Source organism: Python bivittatus, unplaced genomic scaffold (genome assembly GCF_059951505.1).
Source record: "Python bivittatus isolate LINGU-HERP-01145 unplaced genomic scaffold, Pbiv_v1 ctg000700_np1212, whole genome shotgun sequence".
In the NCBI taxonomy this organism is placed as follows: domain Eukaryota; kingdom Metazoa; phylum Chordata; class Lepidosauria; order Squamata; family Pythonidae; genus Python; species Python bivittatus.
Genome location: NW_028277098.1, coordinates 51,481,948 through 51,502,387, shown reverse-complemented (window position 1 = coordinate 51,502,387; position 20,440 = coordinate 51,481,948). Strand labels below are relative to the sequence as shown.

Sequence of the window (20,440 nt, the reverse complement as noted above, 5' to 3'; positions counted from 1 at the left end):
TCTAAAGCAACTATAAATTTAAACTGAAATAATTACTACTACTCAGAATTTCCTAAACATAGGCATCCACAAGGGGACAAGGGGAAACAAAGGACCAAATGTGTGTTAGGATGTTGAGATATACCATGTCCAACATCAGGATGCAAATACAAAATGCCAGGGTTTTCATCACAGTTTGTAGCAGATGTCTATGTCCTCTACATCTGAGTACCTGAAAATAAGAACTGCAGCAGTTCTGCCAAAGAAATGTAGAAGAAAGAAGAGTAGCATCATTAACCTGTCACCTTGTTAGAGAAGACCACAGCCATAAGCATATGGATCAAGAATAGTGCCAGGAATTCGCTCATTTTGGCAGCTGCCAAGTTACCAGAATTTTCAGAGGAGCAACAACCGCTGGGAGCTCTGAGAGACAGTCTGAGAGTCAACACTGATAGCTAGAGTTTCTCAGGACAGAGATATCAAGTATGTCAACAGCCGACAAAATCTCAGCCTCAAGACCAAACAGTGCAAGGCAAAGTCCACTGAAGCGTGGGAAGGGTGGCAGAAGAAGTGCTGGAATTAAACTACAGTGAGTTAAGAATGGACTGCATTTTCGTGTTGACAAAAGCCAATCAGTTAGAATGCAATAAGGTTTCTTATTTAGTTGTGCTATCAGTGTTTTTCAAACTAGGCAACTTTAAGATGTGTGGACTTCAACTCCCAGAATTCCCCAGTTAGCATGCTGGCCATCCAAGAGTCTTCAGCCAAGCTCAGGTCTATGACCTTTGTCCAGCCCTGCCAAGCAGAGTGTCTGGGAACTACTGCTGAGTTTCTGTCAGTGAACCCATGTTACTTTATATCTCCCCTACAAGTAGTGGCTGCAAAGAACAGCTGCCACTGTTTCCATTAATTTATCTGTTTTCTCTCTCTTTGTGAAGATCTTCCTGCTCACTCTCCTCTTTTGGGACAATAAGACTGTCAGGGCTGGTCCCCTTAGAGTTGCCCAAGGCAATGAATGGACAAAGATAATTTCTGCTACTGCTTGCTTGCACATGTGTTCTTCCTCTGGTGCAGCAGGGCCCAGTGAGGTGGGTAGCAGGACCAGAAGAACCATTAGAAAACAAGGTCCTTCCTTCCAGTCTCTCCAAGTCTGCCATTGCTATTCCCTGTCATTCCTTGATTTACTTGAGGCTGATCTGTGCTGGTCTTTAGCTCAATGGAGCCCAGTCATGCCAAATGGCACTGTCAGCATTCTTATTTCCTGTGAGCTTCCAGGGGGCTCCCCTCGTTTCCAGTGTAAAACTGCTCGACTATACAAGAAGTCCAAGCACTTGGCACACAGGTGGCGTCAATCGGCGATGTCTGCTTCTAAATTTCCCTTGGCCCCAGGAGAAGAAGATGACGGGGGCTGCTGCCCCATCCCTGCCGTGGATCTCTCTGTTGGTTGGGACCAACCCGCCCCGCCCCACCCCGCCCTGGGGATCAGGTGACAGCGGAGGGTGGAATTTGACACCAGACTCGGCTAGGCGCGGAGATGGAGCCGGTCCTTTTCTCCCTCCCAGAGGCCGCCTGGACTGGAGTTCTGCCGGTCACGAGTCCGAGTCCTGCAGGCTGTGCCCCCCCCCGGCGGATTTCCTTGCTGCGCGGGTTGAGCGCGGGCCGGCGTGGATGGGAGTCCCTGGATCGGGGCCGCCCTGCCGGTTCTGCCCAGGACCTGAGCCGCTTTAACCCGAACTTTCCCCGCAGGAGGGCGCTGAGCGCGCCGGGCACCTGCTGGCCATGCTGGCGACGTGAAGGTCGGATACTTAGTGGAACGATCCTGGGAAAGCCGGGCCATGGCCCCCGGGGCCGGCTGAACGCAGGAGCTGCCGTGGAGCCGCCGTCGCCGGGAGGTAAGGGAAAGGGCCAGCCAGCGGTGAGTCCCTAGCGGGAAAATATGTTGGTGTGCGTGCCTGCCCGCCTGTCTGTTCCGGGGTCCGTCCCGAAACGAGGAGAGGCGAAATCTGTGTCCGCCTGAAAGAGGTAAGGGTCCCCACACCGGAGCCGTTCTGGCAAGGACTTCTCTCGTCGCGCTAACCTGGCCAACGGCGACCGTATCTCTCCGGTACAGGGAGCGAATTCGATGCCCTGGAAGGGCCGGTACCCGAGGACAGAGGGAGGTGCTTCACGGCCCGGATTCTCGGAGCATGGTCCCCGGAGAGCCGCGCGCAGCAGAAGGCGCCCGATCTGTCGAGACGGAGCGCACGGTGAGTGGGGCGGGCTGGAAAGTGTGAGCGCCTTCCAAACCGGCGGAAGGGAGGGGGTGTTGGGGGAGGAGAGATCGGGGCAAATGCGGGTGGCGGGCGAATGTATTTGTGTAAGCATATCTACTTTGGAAGAACTTATGGTGTAGGGAGGAGCAATGTTCCTGCCTCTCACAGATCGAGCTAACAAGCGCATTTATTCTCCAGAGACTGGCTCAGAGCCTCTGCTCACTCTCTCGGTTGCCTCGATCCCAGTCTTCTTCTTCCTCCTCCGATCTGGTCTGGCTTCCAAAAGTCCTAGTTGTCCAGGCAGGGAAGCTGGGAATCAACGGGTGGAAGGGGGGAGGTCTGGTGGGTGGCTGGAAAGAGGTGAAGCCTGCTGTGTGAAAAAGATTTCCGATCTTGTCCCTGATCCTAAAACATGGGTGGCCTTTTCCTTTCCTGATGCCCAGGAAGTTGCTCAACAGTCATCTCTATTTCTGGGGCTTCTCTTGAGGCTTTCAGCCCTGACCAGTCAGGCTGGATGGTCTTTAGTTTGTCCTTTGTGCTCTACAAAGATCCAAAGTAGAGGGTGTCCAGAAGTTCCACATATTTTATTCATGCTGGTGTTATTTAAGAACCGAGAGTGCAGTTCTTAAATACTTACTTCTTCTTAAATACTTATTTCTGAGTAAATATGCCAGCGATTGCACTGTACATTCTGCCCTCTGCCCCAATCCCCACTATCACTGAAGTAGGCTGGCCCACTTTTCTTTCCCCTCTAATGCTAATTTTGGAGTCACATCTTAGTTGATTCCTAGCAGTTGAGGGGAATGTGACATGAGGCTGCAATTCTTGATGCAGTTCCTGCCTGTTTGCTCACATGTTTGTTGCTACCATGGGGGGATTTATAAAGGGTTGGGCTGCTCCATCAACAGCTTGTCTCTAGACTGGTGTCTTTAGCGTTATGACATTGTCTTGTATTTCTGGCCACTAGAGATACGGTATATGGTGTATGCACTGATGCTTTCTAAAGGTGAGCAGGCTGTGCTGGGTCGTGGTGGAATACATTGGCCATCCACCAGATTAAAAATGCTTTGTTGCCAACATCTCTTTGTTTTGGAAAGTAAACACCAAACAACCTTCCTTCAACAATTCCTGCAACAGGCTGTCTTAGTGTGAACACTTCAGTTTGTTCTGATATTTCTAGACACCAGACAGGATAATTTTTTCTTCTGCTCTAGTACATCAAAATCCAAGTTGAAACTTGAGGCTTCGTGTTGGTAAACAGCTTTGAAGTCACTCAGAAATAGCCATTCAGACTGTTCATGAACTGCCCACTTGAAACAACGATGTTCTTTTTTATCCATTGTTTGACCTGTTTGCTGAACTGCCTGTGAAAAGAAACTGAGGTTTGGGTGCTTGCCCTGTTTGACTTTCACAAAACTCACTCTAAACATCTCTCATTTATGAATGTAGCTAAATAACCAGTTAATAACACAAATTAAAGCTATGGAACAGGAGCTATTTGACATTGACTTTGCCATGTGCTAGCATGCTAAGTGTCAACTTTTAGCGATGAACCTAAGGGGCTATTTAGGTCTTTCCAGTTCAGTTTGCAACAAACTCTTCAATGAATGGACCCAGTTATCTATACATGTTGCTTTCCCCCCACATTTCCCCGGTTCCAACTTTTTGTCAGTTCAATTCCAGATCTTGGATGCTTGCATTAATGCAGATGAATGAAATTCAGTCGTAGCAGCTTTGGCATAATAGTAGGGGAAGGCATAGCTTTCCCACCCAAAGGTCTTGGGAAAGGAAAAATGTCATTATCCAAAACATCTGAACTTGTTGCTGCAAGCTGATGACTTCTGCATCGATTTACAAGATGCGGAAGCAGATGTCAGCAATGTTTTCATTTTTGTATGGCTGGGATTGGGAACTCTACAAAACGTTATTTTATAGTATCTGAATGGCAGATAAAAGAAACCTGACTCTGGCCCTACCTGAAGGGTGAAAGAAGAGAAATAAAATGGAACGTATTTACTGGGGTTTCTTGGAAGATGTTACTTTCCTTGCATAGTCCCTGGCAGATTCCAAGAAAGGCCCAGAGAACTTAGAAAGGGTAGGAGTGCTTGTTCTGTTTCAGAAAGTGGCTTTATCTGTAGTTATCCTCAAGAAAACATGCAAACATTCCTAGCAGTGAATGTGTCTCTCCAATAGAAGAGAATATATGTAGTTTAGGGTTGAACTGTTGGGTTCTTGGTGTTTTCTGAATGAATTTGGACTCCGCAGTACCCTTTTCTGAAAAGTCAGGCCTAGGATCTCTCCCAGTCCTTGGGAAATAGTGAGAAGGAACTCTCCCTGTTTGGGCAATGAAAGCAGCGGGGGAAAAAATGGTTTTGTGTTGCCACCTTGTGGGAATCTGAGAAAAATACAACCTTCTGCAAACTCAAGATAGGATCCCAAATATCTGATCTGATATTCCCAGAAGCCTCAGCCAGAATGCCATTGGTGAGGGATCCTGGGAGTGATTGTTCAGCAACACTTGGAGGGCTGGAGGCTTCCCACCCTTGCAGTGTAGGAAAAGAAATCTTGTCTAGCTAGGGGCACATTTCTGCTTGTCAAAGGAGACTAAAACTAAACCAGGATGTGACTCCAAGGTTTATCATTTCTTTGTTGGTTCCGGCTACTACCCAAGACTCTTTGTGAATTCTCCATCTAGTTCTCCAAGGAGTTGCTTTTTGTAATTGCAGGTCAGAAGGTGGTGTGAGGGCAGGAGGATTCTAGATAAGTTCCTAGTGTGTCATTCAACATGGTAGTGCCAATAGCGTGATACATTTTTCCTAGGCAGCTGGAAAGGGTCTGATAGAAATAGTGCAAACATAAAAGAATAAGACAGTCCCCTACTTATGAATGTCCTGAGAGGGTGTTCATAAGTCCATTTTGTTTGTAAGTCCAACAAGCAAAAAAAAAAAAAAGCTCAGTTCACACCTTACATAAGCGGCAGTGTTGACATAGGTGCTTGCAGTGATGGCGTAGGCGCATGCAAAGATGATGTAGGTGCTTGTGGAGTTGGCAGAGGCACTTGTGGAGATGGCAAAGACTCGTCCTCTGTAGTTGGAACAGCACTTTTTTCCACCTTCTTGAAGAAGCGGTCCAGTGAACTTTAGGTGGTGGTCTTCTCATAAATGACACTATAACACTGGATTGCATCATGGACAGCTGCAGACACCTTGGTGAAGCACTCCACATTAGGGTCCTGCATCTCAAACAGTGATAGCGCTTTCTCAATTAAGCTGAACCCCTCTGCCATCAGCTTGGTCGGGAACCGATTTGGTGGTTCAATCTCTTCCCCTTCCTCTTGTTTTCGGTGCTCCTCCAACTCCATGAGGTCTTCATTGGAGAGGTCCTCTGTGCAGCTAGCAGCTCATGAAAGTCCCCCTCTTCCAGGTCGAGCTGAAGCTCCTTGCTGAGGGCAACAGTTGGTGGTAACAGCCTGCGACTCCCTTTCTGCCACCTCAAGCCCACGAGAGTCTTGAAACGAACTGAAGGCACAGACGTTTCCATACCCTGTTCATGTTCGCATGGGTAACCTCACACCAGGCTGCATCAATGTTCTTGATGGCCTTGTAGGTGTCATAGGACTTCCAAAACTGGCACAAGGTCATCTGTGAGTCTGCTTTGGTTGTCTGCACTGCCTGCCTAAATGTGCCCCAAAGATAGTATTTTTTAAGGTTGCTATCACTCCCTGGTCCATCAGCTGCAGGAGGGAGGTGGTGTTAGGAGACAGATACACAACTTTCATGTTTGGATGGAAATCATCCAGATAAGGTGGATGACTCCAGTCATTATCCAATATCAGCAGAAGCTTGAACTCAATGTTTTTCACGTGGCTGTACCTCTCCACTTCTGGGATGAAATGGTGGAAAAAGCAGTCCTCAAAGATGAGAAGGGTGACCCAAGCTTTCTTGTTAGCCTTCCATGCAACAGGAAGTGAGCTTTTTGAGATGTTATTGAGAGCTTGTGGGTTCTTAGAGTGGTAGACTAGCAGTGGTTTGAGGCTCAGGTCACCAGAAGCATTGCCACCTAGCAGCACAGTTAGCCTATCCTTCGCAGCTTTGAAGCCTGGCATGGTCTTCTCCTCCTTGCTGATGTACGTTCTGTCCAGCATTTTCTTCCAATAAAGCCCTGTTTCATCCACATTGAATATTTGCTGAGGCAAATAACCATCTTCCTTGATGATCTCCTTGAGGGTTTCCAGGAATTCCTTGGCTGCAGCCTTGTCTGCACTTGCTGCCTTGCCACTGACTTTCATGTTATGAAGGTTCATATGAGCCTTAAAGTGGTAGAATCACTCATGGCTTGCAGCGAACCCCTGTTCAGCAGCACCTTCACCTGCCTTCTGGAATAAGCTCTTAAACTTCTCCTGGATCAGCGTTAGGCTAAGCAGCACACGCTGCTGATGCTGGTCTTTGATCCACATGCCAAGCTGTGTGTCCATCTCTTCCATCACTTTTCCCCTCCACTTGCTTATTATCGTGGATTGTATAGGCACTGAATTTTTCACATGTTCTGTGATGTTGTCTTTGTTCTTAATGATTGTTCCAATAGTGGAACGATTCATCCCGTAGGAACATGTGTTTGCCATCTTCTCCCCCCCCATTTTCTTCAATATCTCCATCTTCATGAGCATCATAGTGGATTCATCCCGCTACCCCCCTCCCCTGCAGGACTCTTGCGCTTAATTGCAGACATTTGCAGTCTGCAATTTGCAGTCACCACACACCAAACACAACCGACCATGCGAGAAGTCAGGACCGGAAGTTGGAACCAGAAGTTAGGAGATGGTGGGAAAGGGTTAGTTTGCAGCGCACCTTCTCCTGACTTCTGGCCTGACTTCCAAGTCCAACTTCCAGGTCCATCTTGCTTGTATCAGCGGAAGCTCGCAACTTGAAAGTTTGTATCTAGGGGACTTTCCGTATTCATGGGTATTGGTGGGTAAAAATAGCTGGCAGTAAACACTAAAATATTAGGTTACTTGGGCACAAAAGTGAGTTGAATGTTTGGTGATGAATCAGATTTATTTCTATGATTGGCACATTATTTTTGTATATAATTATATTTATTCCATCTGTGTATGCTCATTGCAGGAGGCAAAAAAATAGGTCCCTGCTCTGAAGAGCTTAAAGCAAGATAGGCAATTCCTATGAGCTCAAGGACTGCACCAGACTTGGCTCTCTAAAAATAGGTGTCCAAGGCCCATTTTGGTGGGAGTATCAGGAACTTTAATGGGTGAAATGAATTGTTTAATTATTTGCAGGTCTTAAGGCTCCCATTTTGCCCTTAAAACTAGCCAATCCCCAAAATGAAAAAGACCCACCTACTTTGGAGATTCTGAGGGCCGTAAAAGGGAGTACTGGTAAACTGATGTTGCTCCCAGACTCCATTCTTTGCACCCCTAGTTTACAATCCAAAATTCATACAGAAGAAACATCAAATGTAGATAGAACTGTTCGTAAGAAAAGCGGGCTGCTGAGATCATCCAACCCACAGTAGTTCCCTGTGTGGAAAATTTTCATGTAAGACTTTTCCATGAGGATTGTCTGTTCCAAGTCTAGTTGCCACCCTTATAAATCCATAAATATTTATAGGTATTCTGTCATGAATGTGAACCTGACAGATACTTCAGAGATTATTGCTCTTCAGTACAGGGAGGATCTATGATTATCCCATGGAACATCTTTGGATGCAACTGGCATAACATGATGACAATTTTTTTATTCTGTTGCAAAATTTATGTTTAATCTGGGCATTGCTGCTCTTAACTAATGCTAGAGGATCTGCTTTTTAAAAATTTACTGGCAGATACACTGGAACTGTGGAAATATCCTTATGCCAATCTATTAATGTAACAGACCAATCTTAAGGAGACTTAATAAAAGATTGCAACATACAAATTTGCTAGGCCAGGAACAAAGTATCTTGTTAGGGGCTTCTTGATCATCTTTGATTAGTAGGATTGATACTTTTACTGAAATAATTTTATAGTCCAGGAAGGACTGCTCATAGAGGTACAGCAGGCTGAGGCCATAACTGGGCCAGAAGCTTGTATGCCTTCAGAGAAATAGAATTGGGTTCCTGAACCGTGTCTTTGTATTTCAGGTAGGATGGAGTGGAGAGTTGAGGGGTCAAGGCACAGATTAGACAGACCTCCCTCTGCCTGCAGGAGTTTGCCTATCCAACAAGCACGATCCAGGGTGAGTTAGTCAATGCCAAGGAATGTTCTTGACATCAGGGCATTAGTTCCAGAAATAGTACAGAGGCCTTTGTCTATGGAAGAAGCCCATTCAATGTATGAAAGATGGAAGAGCTTCTTCTTTCTTTCACTTCACTTTGGTTTCCAGTATATGGGCCTGCTGTTTTGGTTTCTTTGGTTAGCTTAACGCCCCACTTCTGGCAGACAAACCTCCAAATTTCACATTTGAGATGGTAATTTTTAATATTCATATCATTTCTATATAGTCCAAAATAGATATCCTGCCATGCACTGATTTGTGTGATGAATTCACATGGGTCTCTGTTCCATGCTTATATTGCTATGGTTCTCACTGGGTATACTTGAAGTGAAAAGGATTCCTTTGCATTCAGATTTTTACCTATGATTGTTTGATACATATATTACACCATGGAAAGAAGTATTTATTGTATTTCAATGCTACACCTCCATAATCATAAGATGCTCAATCAACATTACAACAAACATAAAGCATCAATGGTAAGAAATAAAATACTCATGGTGCAGAAGTAATAATCAAAACCCAAAGGCAACCAACATGCAGGCTAAAAATGGAAAAACATACAAAAAGAAAATTCAAAAGATGGTATCATCTTAACTAAGTTTTAAAAAACCTCCAGAAGAGCTTTGTCTTAACTTGATTCTGGAATGCCATCAACATTAGAGCAAATCGAACTTCCAGGGAAAGGCTGTTCCATAGCATGGGGGCCATGATGGATAACTCTCTCTTCCTGGCCTTAGCCCTCCCAACTTCACATAAGTAGGAGATCACAAGCAATTTCTCCTGGAATGTGCATGTCATATGGTTTGATTTTAGCTGGAGGAGGTGGTCCTGAAGGTACCTTGGTGCCAAGCCACATATAGCTTTATAGGTCAAAACCAGGACTTTAAAATGCACCTGAAAGCCCGTTGGGAACCAGTGCAGGGCCTGCATCATAGGTGTTATATGCTTCTGGCACCTAGCGCCAGGTAAGAAGCAAACTGCAGCATTTTGTACCGACTGGATTTCCAGGTGGTCTTTAAAGGCAACCGCTTATAGAGTGCATTTGCAGTAGTCCAGCTGGGTAGCGATCACAGCATGAATTACTGTTGCAAGATGTTCCCAGTCCAGGTAGGGCCATAACTGGTGTGCCAGCCTGAGCTGGGCCAAGGCCATCCTGACCACAGCCTCCACATGATGTCATGTGAGAGGATCATCATATGTAAAATGGCCCTGAGACAATTTAGCATATCTTGCTTTCTTACCTTCCACTTTATCTGTATCCTAATCAGCATATTTACTGTTATATGTCCTCCTGTCTATCTTAGGAGCAGGGTTTGTGGGGTACCATTACTCTACTGTCACTGTTTGCTGGGGCAGTCATGGCAAGTTCAGAGACCTGGTATCATAACCAGACCTTGGGAGCAGCTTCTGGAAGCATGGGCTCTGCCAGCTCTGCCTCTGTAGAGGAAAACAGCATGGAAACACCATCTCTGGCTGTGTGGAACCACTGGCATGGTAGGGACCTGGCATTTTTCCAGGGAAAGTGGCTTGGGGAGGAGGGGGCTGTGAATTCTTGATCCAAGCCAATTGGATTTTTGAGACTTCCTTTCTCCCAAATGGTCATATGGACTGAAAAATGTATTTTCCTCAAGATCTATGGCCTTTTTCTTGTCTTAGGAAGAATTAAGACCCCTCCCCCTTCTTCTTCCAGGGGAAAACATGACCATACAAGAGCTGAGCACATCGGAACTTCTCAGGGCTGAGCGTTCCCCATCAAGCTCCAGCAGTGCCAGGAAAGGATCCAGGAAGGCTGGACGTGCTAATCGTGGCCGCTATTGTCGCTTACATAGCCTCAGAATGAAAGTGCGGGATCTGGGGCTTGGCTACGATTCTGATGAGGTTGTTAAGTTCAAGTATTGCAGTGGGTCATGCCAGCGTACCCGCACTAACTATGACCTAACCCTGAGTCACCTCATAGAGCAACATGCCATTGTGCCTGGGCCTCATGATCATTCCCCTTTTTCTCAACCCTGTTGCCGACCCACCCGGTATGAGAACTTCTCTTTCATGGATGTGCACAATGTCTGGAAGACTCTGGACAAAGTTTCAGCAGCAGAGTGCGGTTGTGTGGGCTGAAAGTGCTATCTGTTCAGAGCTCATGGGGTCACTGAGTTGACATATCCATGTTCATGCTACAGAGAGATCATAAGCCTGCTCTTCCTGTAAGTTGTGGCAGGAGGAGAAATAAACTCCATGATGGAGCTTTCCAGTCCAGATGGGAGGAATGAATGGACAGTTAGTAGGAGTGAAGCATGGTGGTTGGCCCAAATATATCTTGGCCTTTAGAGAGCATTCACCCATCATCAATGATAAAATGGTCAGACTGCCGTTAGCTATGGAATGGGCATTTCTCCTTTAAAGATTGGTCCATTAACAGTGTTATGAATCTGCTTACCTATCAAGCCTTTTCTCCCACTGAAGAAAAAGCATTGGAAATTCTCATATCTTATTCAGGAGATGGGAGTGTAGCATTTAACCTGAGAGACTTGTGGTGCCAACCAGTCATCCTCCAGGCAGTTTAAAGAAGGCTGCTTGCTAGGTCATGTAGCCCCATCTGCTACAAGGCACATGTTCTCTCCCCACTTTTTATTCTAGCCCACCATCTGCCTTTTCCTTAGAGATATGTTCTAACTCCATCCAGGAGCAGTTGTAGTTAAGATGAAGGACAATTTTGCAAGCCTATTTAGTGCCCTAAACATTCAGAGATTGCTCCAACCTTCTGACTGTGCTAGAATAATCAGCACACTCTCTGAGGATTGAAGAACGTTGTGGTTTGTTTGGGAGTGGTTTCATTATTATAGTCTTCAGCCTCATTGGAGGGTTTTTCCTGTGAGAACTCATCCTTAGCAGATGGGGTGTGCATCCTATGAAAGGGCAAAGTTGATGTATTTCCCAGAACTACCAGATCTGGATTGCAAAGATCCAGATGACTGGATCTTTGGTAGTAAGGAAAGTTGTTGCCATCTAGTAGTCAGGATTTTTGCAAGCCAGATCAGGAAACTGTAGTGTTTCCCTGGCACAATCAAGGCCTCTGCAGGTAGAAAAGGGGCTTGTTTATAAAGCCAATGATGGCATTGACATACTGGTGTCCAACATGCCCAGACATACCAGCAATAGCTTGGAGTTCGACTACTGCACTTACCAGGCTGGCAATGGAAGCAGCAATAGTTTTGCCATTCTTTGAATCCTGGTTCAACCATCATTTAGTACCAGCAGAGTGGGAACCTCCCTGCCCTGAAGTGACATTTTCTAAACTTATTTAGAAAGTTTAAATTTTCTAAACCAACTTATTTATTCTGTAACTTATTTATTTATTTGCACCCCACTCACTCCCTTGTGGCAACCTATTTATGAAGCTGAGAGCTGGGTCTGGTATACATTAAAAGCTGATGCTATGCCCTGGCCTGTGACCAGCAGTTCCTACCCCCTTTTCCCCACTTGGCCTTAGCAAGGGCATTTCCTCTTCCTCCTTTCCTGATTTTGTATTCTTTGTCCTTTATTTGCATTGGGATAAACTCTATTTTTGTACAGCAACCATTTCCTGTAGCAATAAAGCCTGTGAAGGCGATGCAGACTTGGCTTTATGTGTATGCCTATATGGGAGGAAACTAAAGAACAAGAAGAAACCCTAATTACTAAATATAGTTTTACAATTCATATGAGTCAAATATTACTTAAGGTATCAAATATAGATAAAGCATTATAAAACATTACCAGATACCGTAAAAAGAGGCTCTAGATACCTTTCTCTCTGAAATGTTTAGAATACACCATTTGTACATTTTAATAGTGTACTAGTTTCATGGCCCCTAATTTTTAAATTTGACTATAATACCTACCATACCCAATCACTAACTATTTTGCCAGGATGTAAGGTATTGTAGTCCAATATACCTGGAAAATAAAAAGTTAGAAGTTGTTATAGATGATGATTTCCTGTTAGGAGCTGAAAGTCAACTAAGTATTGTATGAAGGGGGAGAAAATTTTGAAGGTTTAACTTATTTTCTCATATATGAGGAAAAAGATGAAAATGCTCACTTTAGACTGTACCAATTACCTTGGAGAAATTTTCTTCTTCTATTGATTATAGCTGGATAAACATGCATTGGATGGCATGAACAATATTTCCCACACCAATCAAAGCAATCTGGGAACATTTTTTTTAACCTGGAAAATCTTGCCAATAAAACTGCAGGGACTAGTTCAGGTAGTTGCCAGAAGTCAACACTGACTCAAAGGCATCCCCCCACCCTGGCAAAAATGGCATATGCCAACAATAAAGACTTTTACAAAATTTCTGTTTTCTTCCTACACATTTTCAGGATATTAAAAAAACCCACAATTTTAATTAATGTTCCTTTATTTTTCAGATTTAAAAGGTTCTCCTTCTTGGAGATTGGTCAGAAGCAGGTTAGTCAGAAGAGAGCAATAAGGGAGTTCTCCTTTCTTTCAGGGAACCATAATCAGTACACCAATGCTTTGAATTTGGCCATGAGATTACTGGTTAAAAGTCAGTACAGGTAGTCCCTGGGTTAAGAACGCCCGGTTTAAGGATGACCCATAGTTAAGAACAGAGCCTACTGTAGCAAAAGTCAAGTTAAATACACAATGGTTCGAGTTCATTACACAATGGTTCGAGTTCATTACACAATACTGCTTATACAGTATTATACAATAATACTGTTCTGGCTTACATACAAATTCGACTTAAGGACAGACCTTGGGAACGGAACTTGTTCTTAAACTGGGGACTGCCAGTTTATATTCCTAATACCCATGGAGATAGCTATGTTAATTTACTGCTGCCAAAACACCTATTTTGGTACCCCAAAAAACTAACAATTTATTAGGCATACCACATCTGGGCTGAAAAAATCCAAACAGCTGGTAGATGACAGAAATAATTCTTTTTCTGTATCTCTCTGCTGTCACCTAGTGGTTGTTGAATTTCTGAAGCCCAGATATGGAGGCCTTACATTTATAATTGTGGCTTAGCTTTTGTGAGGTCCTGATACATGCCTAATTTCCTCATTAATACTGTAAGCCTTTGTGATCAGGTCTTATCCAAATGATTTTTAATTAAAGGCACAACATACATTTATAATTCACAAATAATCCAGGGACTGATATGCAGCTTCATACAGAAAAGCCCAATGATACCTCATGGGCTTACATATACTTTTGTCTACAAAGAAGCTGCCAGTTGAATAAATGCTTACTCACACTCCTACCACGTCGTTGGCTAGCTGTTACCGCATGTAGCTTAAACGGTGTTTATATTGGAAACTATTGTACAATAAGGTTGTACCACCTATCTTTATATACAGTAGATGTTAATCCTAATAATTATGTGTCAAGAGGGTGTGTGTTAAGGTAAATGCCGTCCTTTATGCCCAGGCACATAAAAACACCTAACTTGTTTGTTTTAACCAATTTGTTAGACTATACTTTAAATGTTTAGGATATCATAATAACGGAAAAGATTACCTTCCTTTTTCTGTATCTGTAATGATTTTATATTACATTTACATATATTTATAATCTCTTTACGCCCCCCCAAAAAAGAACCAAATCAAGCTATCACTGCAAAAGATATTCTTTCATATTATCTGACCAATGATCTCCAATGATTTCAGTACCAGGAATCACGTTAATCACAGCCTGCAACAAGAGATTTACTTTATTTTTTATTATAGTGGTTATTTTTTCTGTCCTCTCTGAAAGGATGAAAAAGAGGCCAGGACTATTTCATTGATTTAGAGAAGTGGGGTTTGGTTTTTTTTCCAGATGAATCTAATGCAAGGAGAAAAGGTCTTTGTGCCTTCTATATAAATTAAAGGTAGGGAACAAAAGGAAATGTGCTCCTTTACATTTGATCTTTCTGGTATGACTTGCTTAAGTGATTAGTGGGCTTATAAATCTTTCTGTCATCTAATACCTTACAGATAAGCTGGACTACAATTTCCATCATGATTTATGATGGATGCTGTAGTGCAAAACCTCTTGAGAGCAGATTGGAAACAATATAAAATGTACTGTTTCTGAACTGTTTATGGAGCTCTGGTTTAGCTAAGATGTGCACATTTTTTTCCGGGCCAGTGGTCCTACTTGGCTTGGTTGAACCCTAAAACTGCACTGGATGGGACCAGAATAAAAGCTAAATTTTATTTTACTGCATCCTCATTCAAATCAAACTAAAAGTAAATACAACTAATATGATTGCTTCACCATCATGTAACTTACTCCTTCTATCACTTCAAAATTTGCAATTGATTAAGGGCTTTTGGAAGTTGGGGGGGGGGGGGCTCATCCAATGCATGTGATCCTGGGACTTCAGGATGTGCACTGTTGGAGAGCTCCTTTAAGGAGCTGAGCTGCTCTGTGTGGAACTCAGCAGAGCAGCATGACATATTTTGCTGTCTGAGGCAAACAACCAACCACATACAAAAGCTGGCTGAGCTATTTCAACACTGACAGGGGGACAGCATCCCACCCCAACTGGAGACAGCAGCCTTGTTCAGGAAACTCAGAGCATTTGGAGGAGGCCTGGCCCAGCTTTGCTTCTGCGGACAGAGGCAGTCCCCTACTCATCCAGCCTATCTGGCTTGAAGATGATTGGGCTAACCCTTCATTTGTTAAAATAAAAATTTTATTGCCTTTTAAACTACAGCAGAAGAGAAAAGGAAACCAGGAAATAAAACAATTGATGACTGATTATGTGCCATCAAGTTGGTGTCAACCCTTAGCAACCACACAGATAGATGTTCTTTATGATGATCTGCCCCTAACCTGGTCCTTCAGGTCTTCCAGCAATCGCCACTGTAACTGAGTCTACCCACCTTGCTGCGGGTCATCCTCTTCTCTTTCCTTCCACCTCTCCCAGCATTAGAGCCTTTTCCAGATAGCCAAGTCTTGATATAATGGGTCCAAAATGTGATAATTTAAGCCTGGTCATTTGTACCTCGAGTGAGAACTCTGGGTTGATTTGTTCAATGATCCATTGGTTTGTTTTCTTGGTGTCCACCGTATTCTCAGGAGTCTTCTCCAACACCAAAGTTCAAAAGCATCAATACTCTTTTTATCCTGCTTCTTCTTCAAAGGAACGAATATGATAACAATAAACGACAAGATGGAAAACATGAACCAGAAAATAACGAAAACGTTGAGGGGAAAAAATGAAAATAAACACATAACGTTAATACATACAGAACCAAAACAAACACGTATACGACGGCAATCAAGACTCTTGTCCAGACACCCCACTACTAATGAAAGGCCAGTGCTCATCTCACCATTGTAGCATTCGCCATTTTGCAACCCAGACAGAGGGTGGAAAAGAAACACACTCTGACTGGAACTACAGCTCCCATCAATTATTGCCGTTGCCCTGTTCGTTATCTCGCCGGTCTCATTTAGAACTACAGCTCCCATGATCCCACGAAACGAGGCTGGTCCTCCGCGGGCAGGAGTGTTCTTGGCGCCTGAATGGAAGGGCGATTAAGTAGCCGGCAGGCGGCCTTTGATATGGACAACCCGGTAGCGCGCGAGGTCCCCTTTCTCCTTCTTCGTTTGGTTGTGCTTCTGAGCGCCCGGCCCAACTGTCAGTCAAGTAGTCGGGCTGCGCGACAGGGGAAGTGGCGGCGGTGGTTGTCGCCTTAGGCAGGGAGACCGACCCGCCTGGGCAGAGCTAAGCGCAGAGTGGAGGGATCGGTGAGCGAGGAATAGGAGGAGGAGCAGGCAGGCAGGCAGGCAGGCAGACGCCTATCTCTCAGCTGTGCGATGGACGGGCACTTCCTCCGCCATTAAAGGCAGAAGGGCAGGCGGACCGAAATATTTCTTCCCTCCTCAAGAAAATTAGGGGCTGTTGGGTTTCCCTTTGCTCCGTCGTTCCCATCAGGGCAAAGGCGGGTCGTGTAATTCACCTGGTGGGGGATATCCCCTCCCTCTCCTCCAGCTGAAGAGAGGCAGGTAAAAACCTGCCCATTCACTCCCTTGGCCCCACCGGGGACGCACAGACTTGCCCCTCCTCCTATTGCAGAGAAGCTGATAGGCACCCCCCCCCCGACTCATTGGGGAGGAATCGGGAAGCCGGCTAAACTCCAAGCTGAGCCACGCGCCCAACCTTCCTGCGGAGACAGACGAGGGTCGCCCTCCCCGTTAAGAGAGACAGACCGCCAGCCCTGCAGAGGCGGCTGTTTTTCTTTCTCCGCGTCCCGCCGCCGTCTCCTCGCGATGCCGCTGCCCCCGCCTGCCCCGCTGTAGCTGAGAGCCCCAGGCGAGGAGAGGGCGAGGCTCCGGGCTTGGGGCACCATGGAGCGCCGAGGGGACCCCGCTTTCCAGCTCCAGCAGAATCTGGAATTCAACGTGGAGAACGTGGAGAAGGTGAGGGCCGCCAGCGCTGCCAGGTTGGGGACCAGAGGCTGCTTCCACCTGCTGGGTGCGGTTTGGGGTGCTGTGCCTGGCTTGAAGAGTTTCTGATTCTGCACTGGGGTTTCGGCATCAAGCGGTTTCCCCCCAGTTACTGTAGACATGCCCTTCCCCTAGTCAGCAGGCCAGCTGCTCCATCTTGATCTTCCTCAAGGCAACTTATTGGTCCCTGACATAGTCTTCAGTGTTTTCTTTACAGTAGTGTGACCCCTCAAATCCACTGGGCCATTCCACTTAGAATAAGCAGTTGTTTTTGTTCTTTTGTTAGGATTTGGGATCCTTCCCATTTATCACTTCCTGGTAAGTCATCTTAGGATGGGTCTGACAGGGAAAGGGAATTACTCTGTTGCTGCTGCTGCTGTTGCTGCTGCTGCTGCTGCTGCTGCCTTAGAGAAGTGATGCTTTGTCCTGACTGTATTCCTAGAATATATCCTACCCACTCCCTTGAGCCCAGCATATGTCAGCAAACTCTTTGTTCCTCAAGAGTTTCAGGCTTTGCCCTTTAGCTTCATTCCTCTGGTTGTAGAAAACTCAAGCATTTAGAAACTCGTCTGGGAGGTGAATATTTTTCTGGTGGAAAAATTAAACATGGTTCTTTTGTTGCCGCTTTATCCTTCTTACAGGTGTGTTATCACCTGTATCTACCACATGCATGTTTCCTAATTCACAGCAGTCATTTCAGTAGCACTGAAGTATGATGCGGGTTTGGTGACATCAGCATGGACATGGGTGTGCCTTTCATATACTTTGGTCAGGGCAGTAACTGATACTGACATCTGAAAAGTTCTTGTAGATGCTTTTTCTATATTTATCACTCACCATGCATTGCTTCCATTAACACTATTAATAATTAAATTCATTGGGGTTATATTTTGAGAATCATAATACAGGGAAATGTTGGCCTTAAAATTGCAGTTTCTTATTCTCATGTGTGAAACTCGTGTGGCTAGATTTGGTAACTGAAATAATCAGGGAAGCATTGCAGCATTACTTCAAGGGAAAAGAAAGATTTGATAAAGGATGCAAATTATCCAAACATTACATTTATCTATATTCTGATGTTATATTTCTTGAAATCCATTTCTTTGCTCTGTACATTACTAGCAGTCATTAGTGAAGTGGAGAGAGCATGGCCTCTCTTCAGAAATTTGAAGTTACTCTTTAGGAGATGATTCCTGATTCAGTGAAAGCTATACACAGTGTCACTGTCAAATAGGTTAGTCTGGAGTAAATGCCATCTTATTTCTAATGTAATGTGCTTATCTATTTCCTCTGTGATGCTTTTCTTGAAACAAATTAGAAGCATAATTGTAATTAACATCTAATGATTTTCTGAATGTTCAAAAATAATCCTATAAAGCAGACATTTTCTAGAATTCTGAAACTGGAAGAAATAATGGCTTATTTAAAATTACCTAGTGAATTCATGACTGAAGTGAAATTGATTGAGGAACCCATTCTAATCAGAAGTAATTGTTATACCACTACTACTTCTTTGATAGCGTCCAAGTGGAAATAGATACCTATACACCAGAAGCTGCGCTGACTGGGTTATAAAATTAGTATTAAGAAGAAAGTGAAAAAATGAGTACTGTAGAATTGATAGTAAGATACACTGTTTCCTTAAGTCCCATCTTAACTGGTGGAACAATATATGAAGAGATAATAGTTGAAACTCAAACTTACCAGAGATACTGTTGTCTTAATTAGCTTTCCCCAACTTATCTAGGGAATGACAGGAATTATTATAGCTCTGCACAACTAGAAGGTATCAAGTTGAAGGTTATTTTTTACAATTCTTTGCCTGTCAAAGAACCTGAAAGGGAGATGGATATGCTTGTTTGTCACGTTTAAATTCTGTGTTTACAAATATTGGCAGGCTGATGTCTGTTCTGTGATTCTACTCCAAGTACAAAAGGATGGGAGTGGGGAGTAACAAAAACATGGTATTGAATGGATGTAGAACTCAAATGAGTCTTTTAATTATAAAACAAATTTCTAGGATTTATGACTATTACAAACATAGGATTGAGAATGTTTGAATAATGACTGTTAATGTCAGAATGGAAATGGAGTGGGGGTGTTTAATACATTTCTGAGGGGTCAAGGAACATCCTTTCCCCATATTTAGGACAAACTGAATAATGTACAGGTTGCAAAGTTGATGTACAGTTTCCTTTTTAAAAAAAGAGTTCAGGATTCTAATATTAAATACAAGGCTCTGCAAGATGGAAATTGGGCCTTCATTTAAAGAAAACCCATCTCATCTTTTTGTTAGCTTTGAGGAATATTCTGCATTATGCCTGAGCTATTCAAGCACTTTAATTCAAGCCACTTTAATCTGTCTGCCTTTTCTAGTAATTGTGTTCCCAGCAACATTAAAGTAGCCACTCCCTGTTGTACCCTAAATTGCTTTATTGTGTTGTGCAGGCCTTAGGAGCTCACTAGTAGGGATTCTCTTATTCATTCTGTTTTCAAGCAATACCCAAGTACTGTCTTTTCACCAAGTTACAAACTGTAGTTGGAAACACCTACCTTGATTCCCTTTTGATGTTGATAGGTGTATGATCAGATGGCAGATGCCTAATTTGAACCCTGAAACTCTGTAACTAAAGTCTGCCATTTGCACAGTGCATATAAATTAAAGGTTTCTGCTTTCTGCAGTGTTATGTGATAGGCAGTACTGGCTTCTGTGGCCTAATCTGCTCCTGGGTAATGCTGCTTCATCATTTTCTCTGGAGAGAAGGCATAGGCAGTTCTTTTGTGTGGACTGACAATACAACAAATGTTGACATCAGTAAAGGTCAGGACACTCCAGGGGGTGATTAGCCCGGTTAGTGGTGGGGGAAGTGGGTATGTAGAAGTTACAGCCCTGGGCTATTCCAGAATAGCTTCTGCACTAGCTGGGAGGGGCAACAGCAATCTCAGAAAGATCTTTTGACTCCTCCCCCTCCTCCCCCACCCGTTCTGTCTCAGAGACTTTTTTTTTTTTTTGGCATTACTGTCTAGCACTGCTTAGTATCAAGCTTTCCTGTGAAACACAGCTTGCATTATAAGGGCAACAGTTGGGCAACTAACTGAGGAAAAATGTGAGCCCTTTCTGTGGGGAACTATATATTGTATAGTAGACTGAATTCAGCGTCCAGTTTATGCTGCAGAGAGTATTAGAAAATTGGGATCAGGATACAAGTCTATGTGGCAAATTCTGCTGAATCTGCCATGTGTCTGTGTTTTCAGCTTGAGGCTTTCTTGCTGCGTGGCAGAAAGTGATGCTCTGCAAGAACAGATTCAGATGCCTTAAGAGACTTCTTTTCTTGTGTTCTTTGTGGGTACTGTAATTATGTTTCATCATGAATCTAGGGCTTCTAGCTTTATAGAAAGTGTTGCAGTTTGAGGAATTAAGTTAGATGAGGCCAACACGCTCACATTTTTGCCTTGAGATGATAGAATAGGGCTAACTAGATTTTGAA

The 20,440-nt window shown here is 44.1% G+C and overlaps 2 protein-coding genes across 3 annotated transcripts in view; both read left to right on the top strand.

Annotated features, from left to right (window-relative positions):
• The first annotated feature begins 1,266 nt into the window (after positions 1–1,266).
• On the top strand, positions 1,267–15,407 carry ARTN (artemin). The gene is made up of 5 exons (XM_015889606.3): positions 1,267–1,871; positions 2,090–2,225; positions 8,371–8,461; positions 9,808–9,997; positions 10,194–15,407. Exons 1-5 carry the CDS (start codon positions 1,514–1,516, stop codon positions 10,616–10,618), a joined length of 1,200 nt encoding a protein of 399 aa, XP_015745092.2. The 5' UTR covers positions 1,267–1,513; the 3' UTR covers positions 10,619–15,407.
• Positions 15,408–16,167: 760 nt separating this feature from the next.
• IPO13 (importin 13) overlaps positions 16,168–20,440 on the top strand; it is a 54,443-nt gene continuing 50,170 nt past the window's right edge. For both annotated transcript variants that reach the window (XM_007419969.4, XM_015889787.3), the window contains exon 1: positions 16,168–16,925. In XM_007419969.4, the coding sequence (XP_007420031.1) occupies positions 16,854–16,925 (72 nt within the window). In that variant the 5' untranslated portion in view covers positions 16,168–16,853. The remainder of the gene's footprint in view (positions 16,926–20,440) is intronic.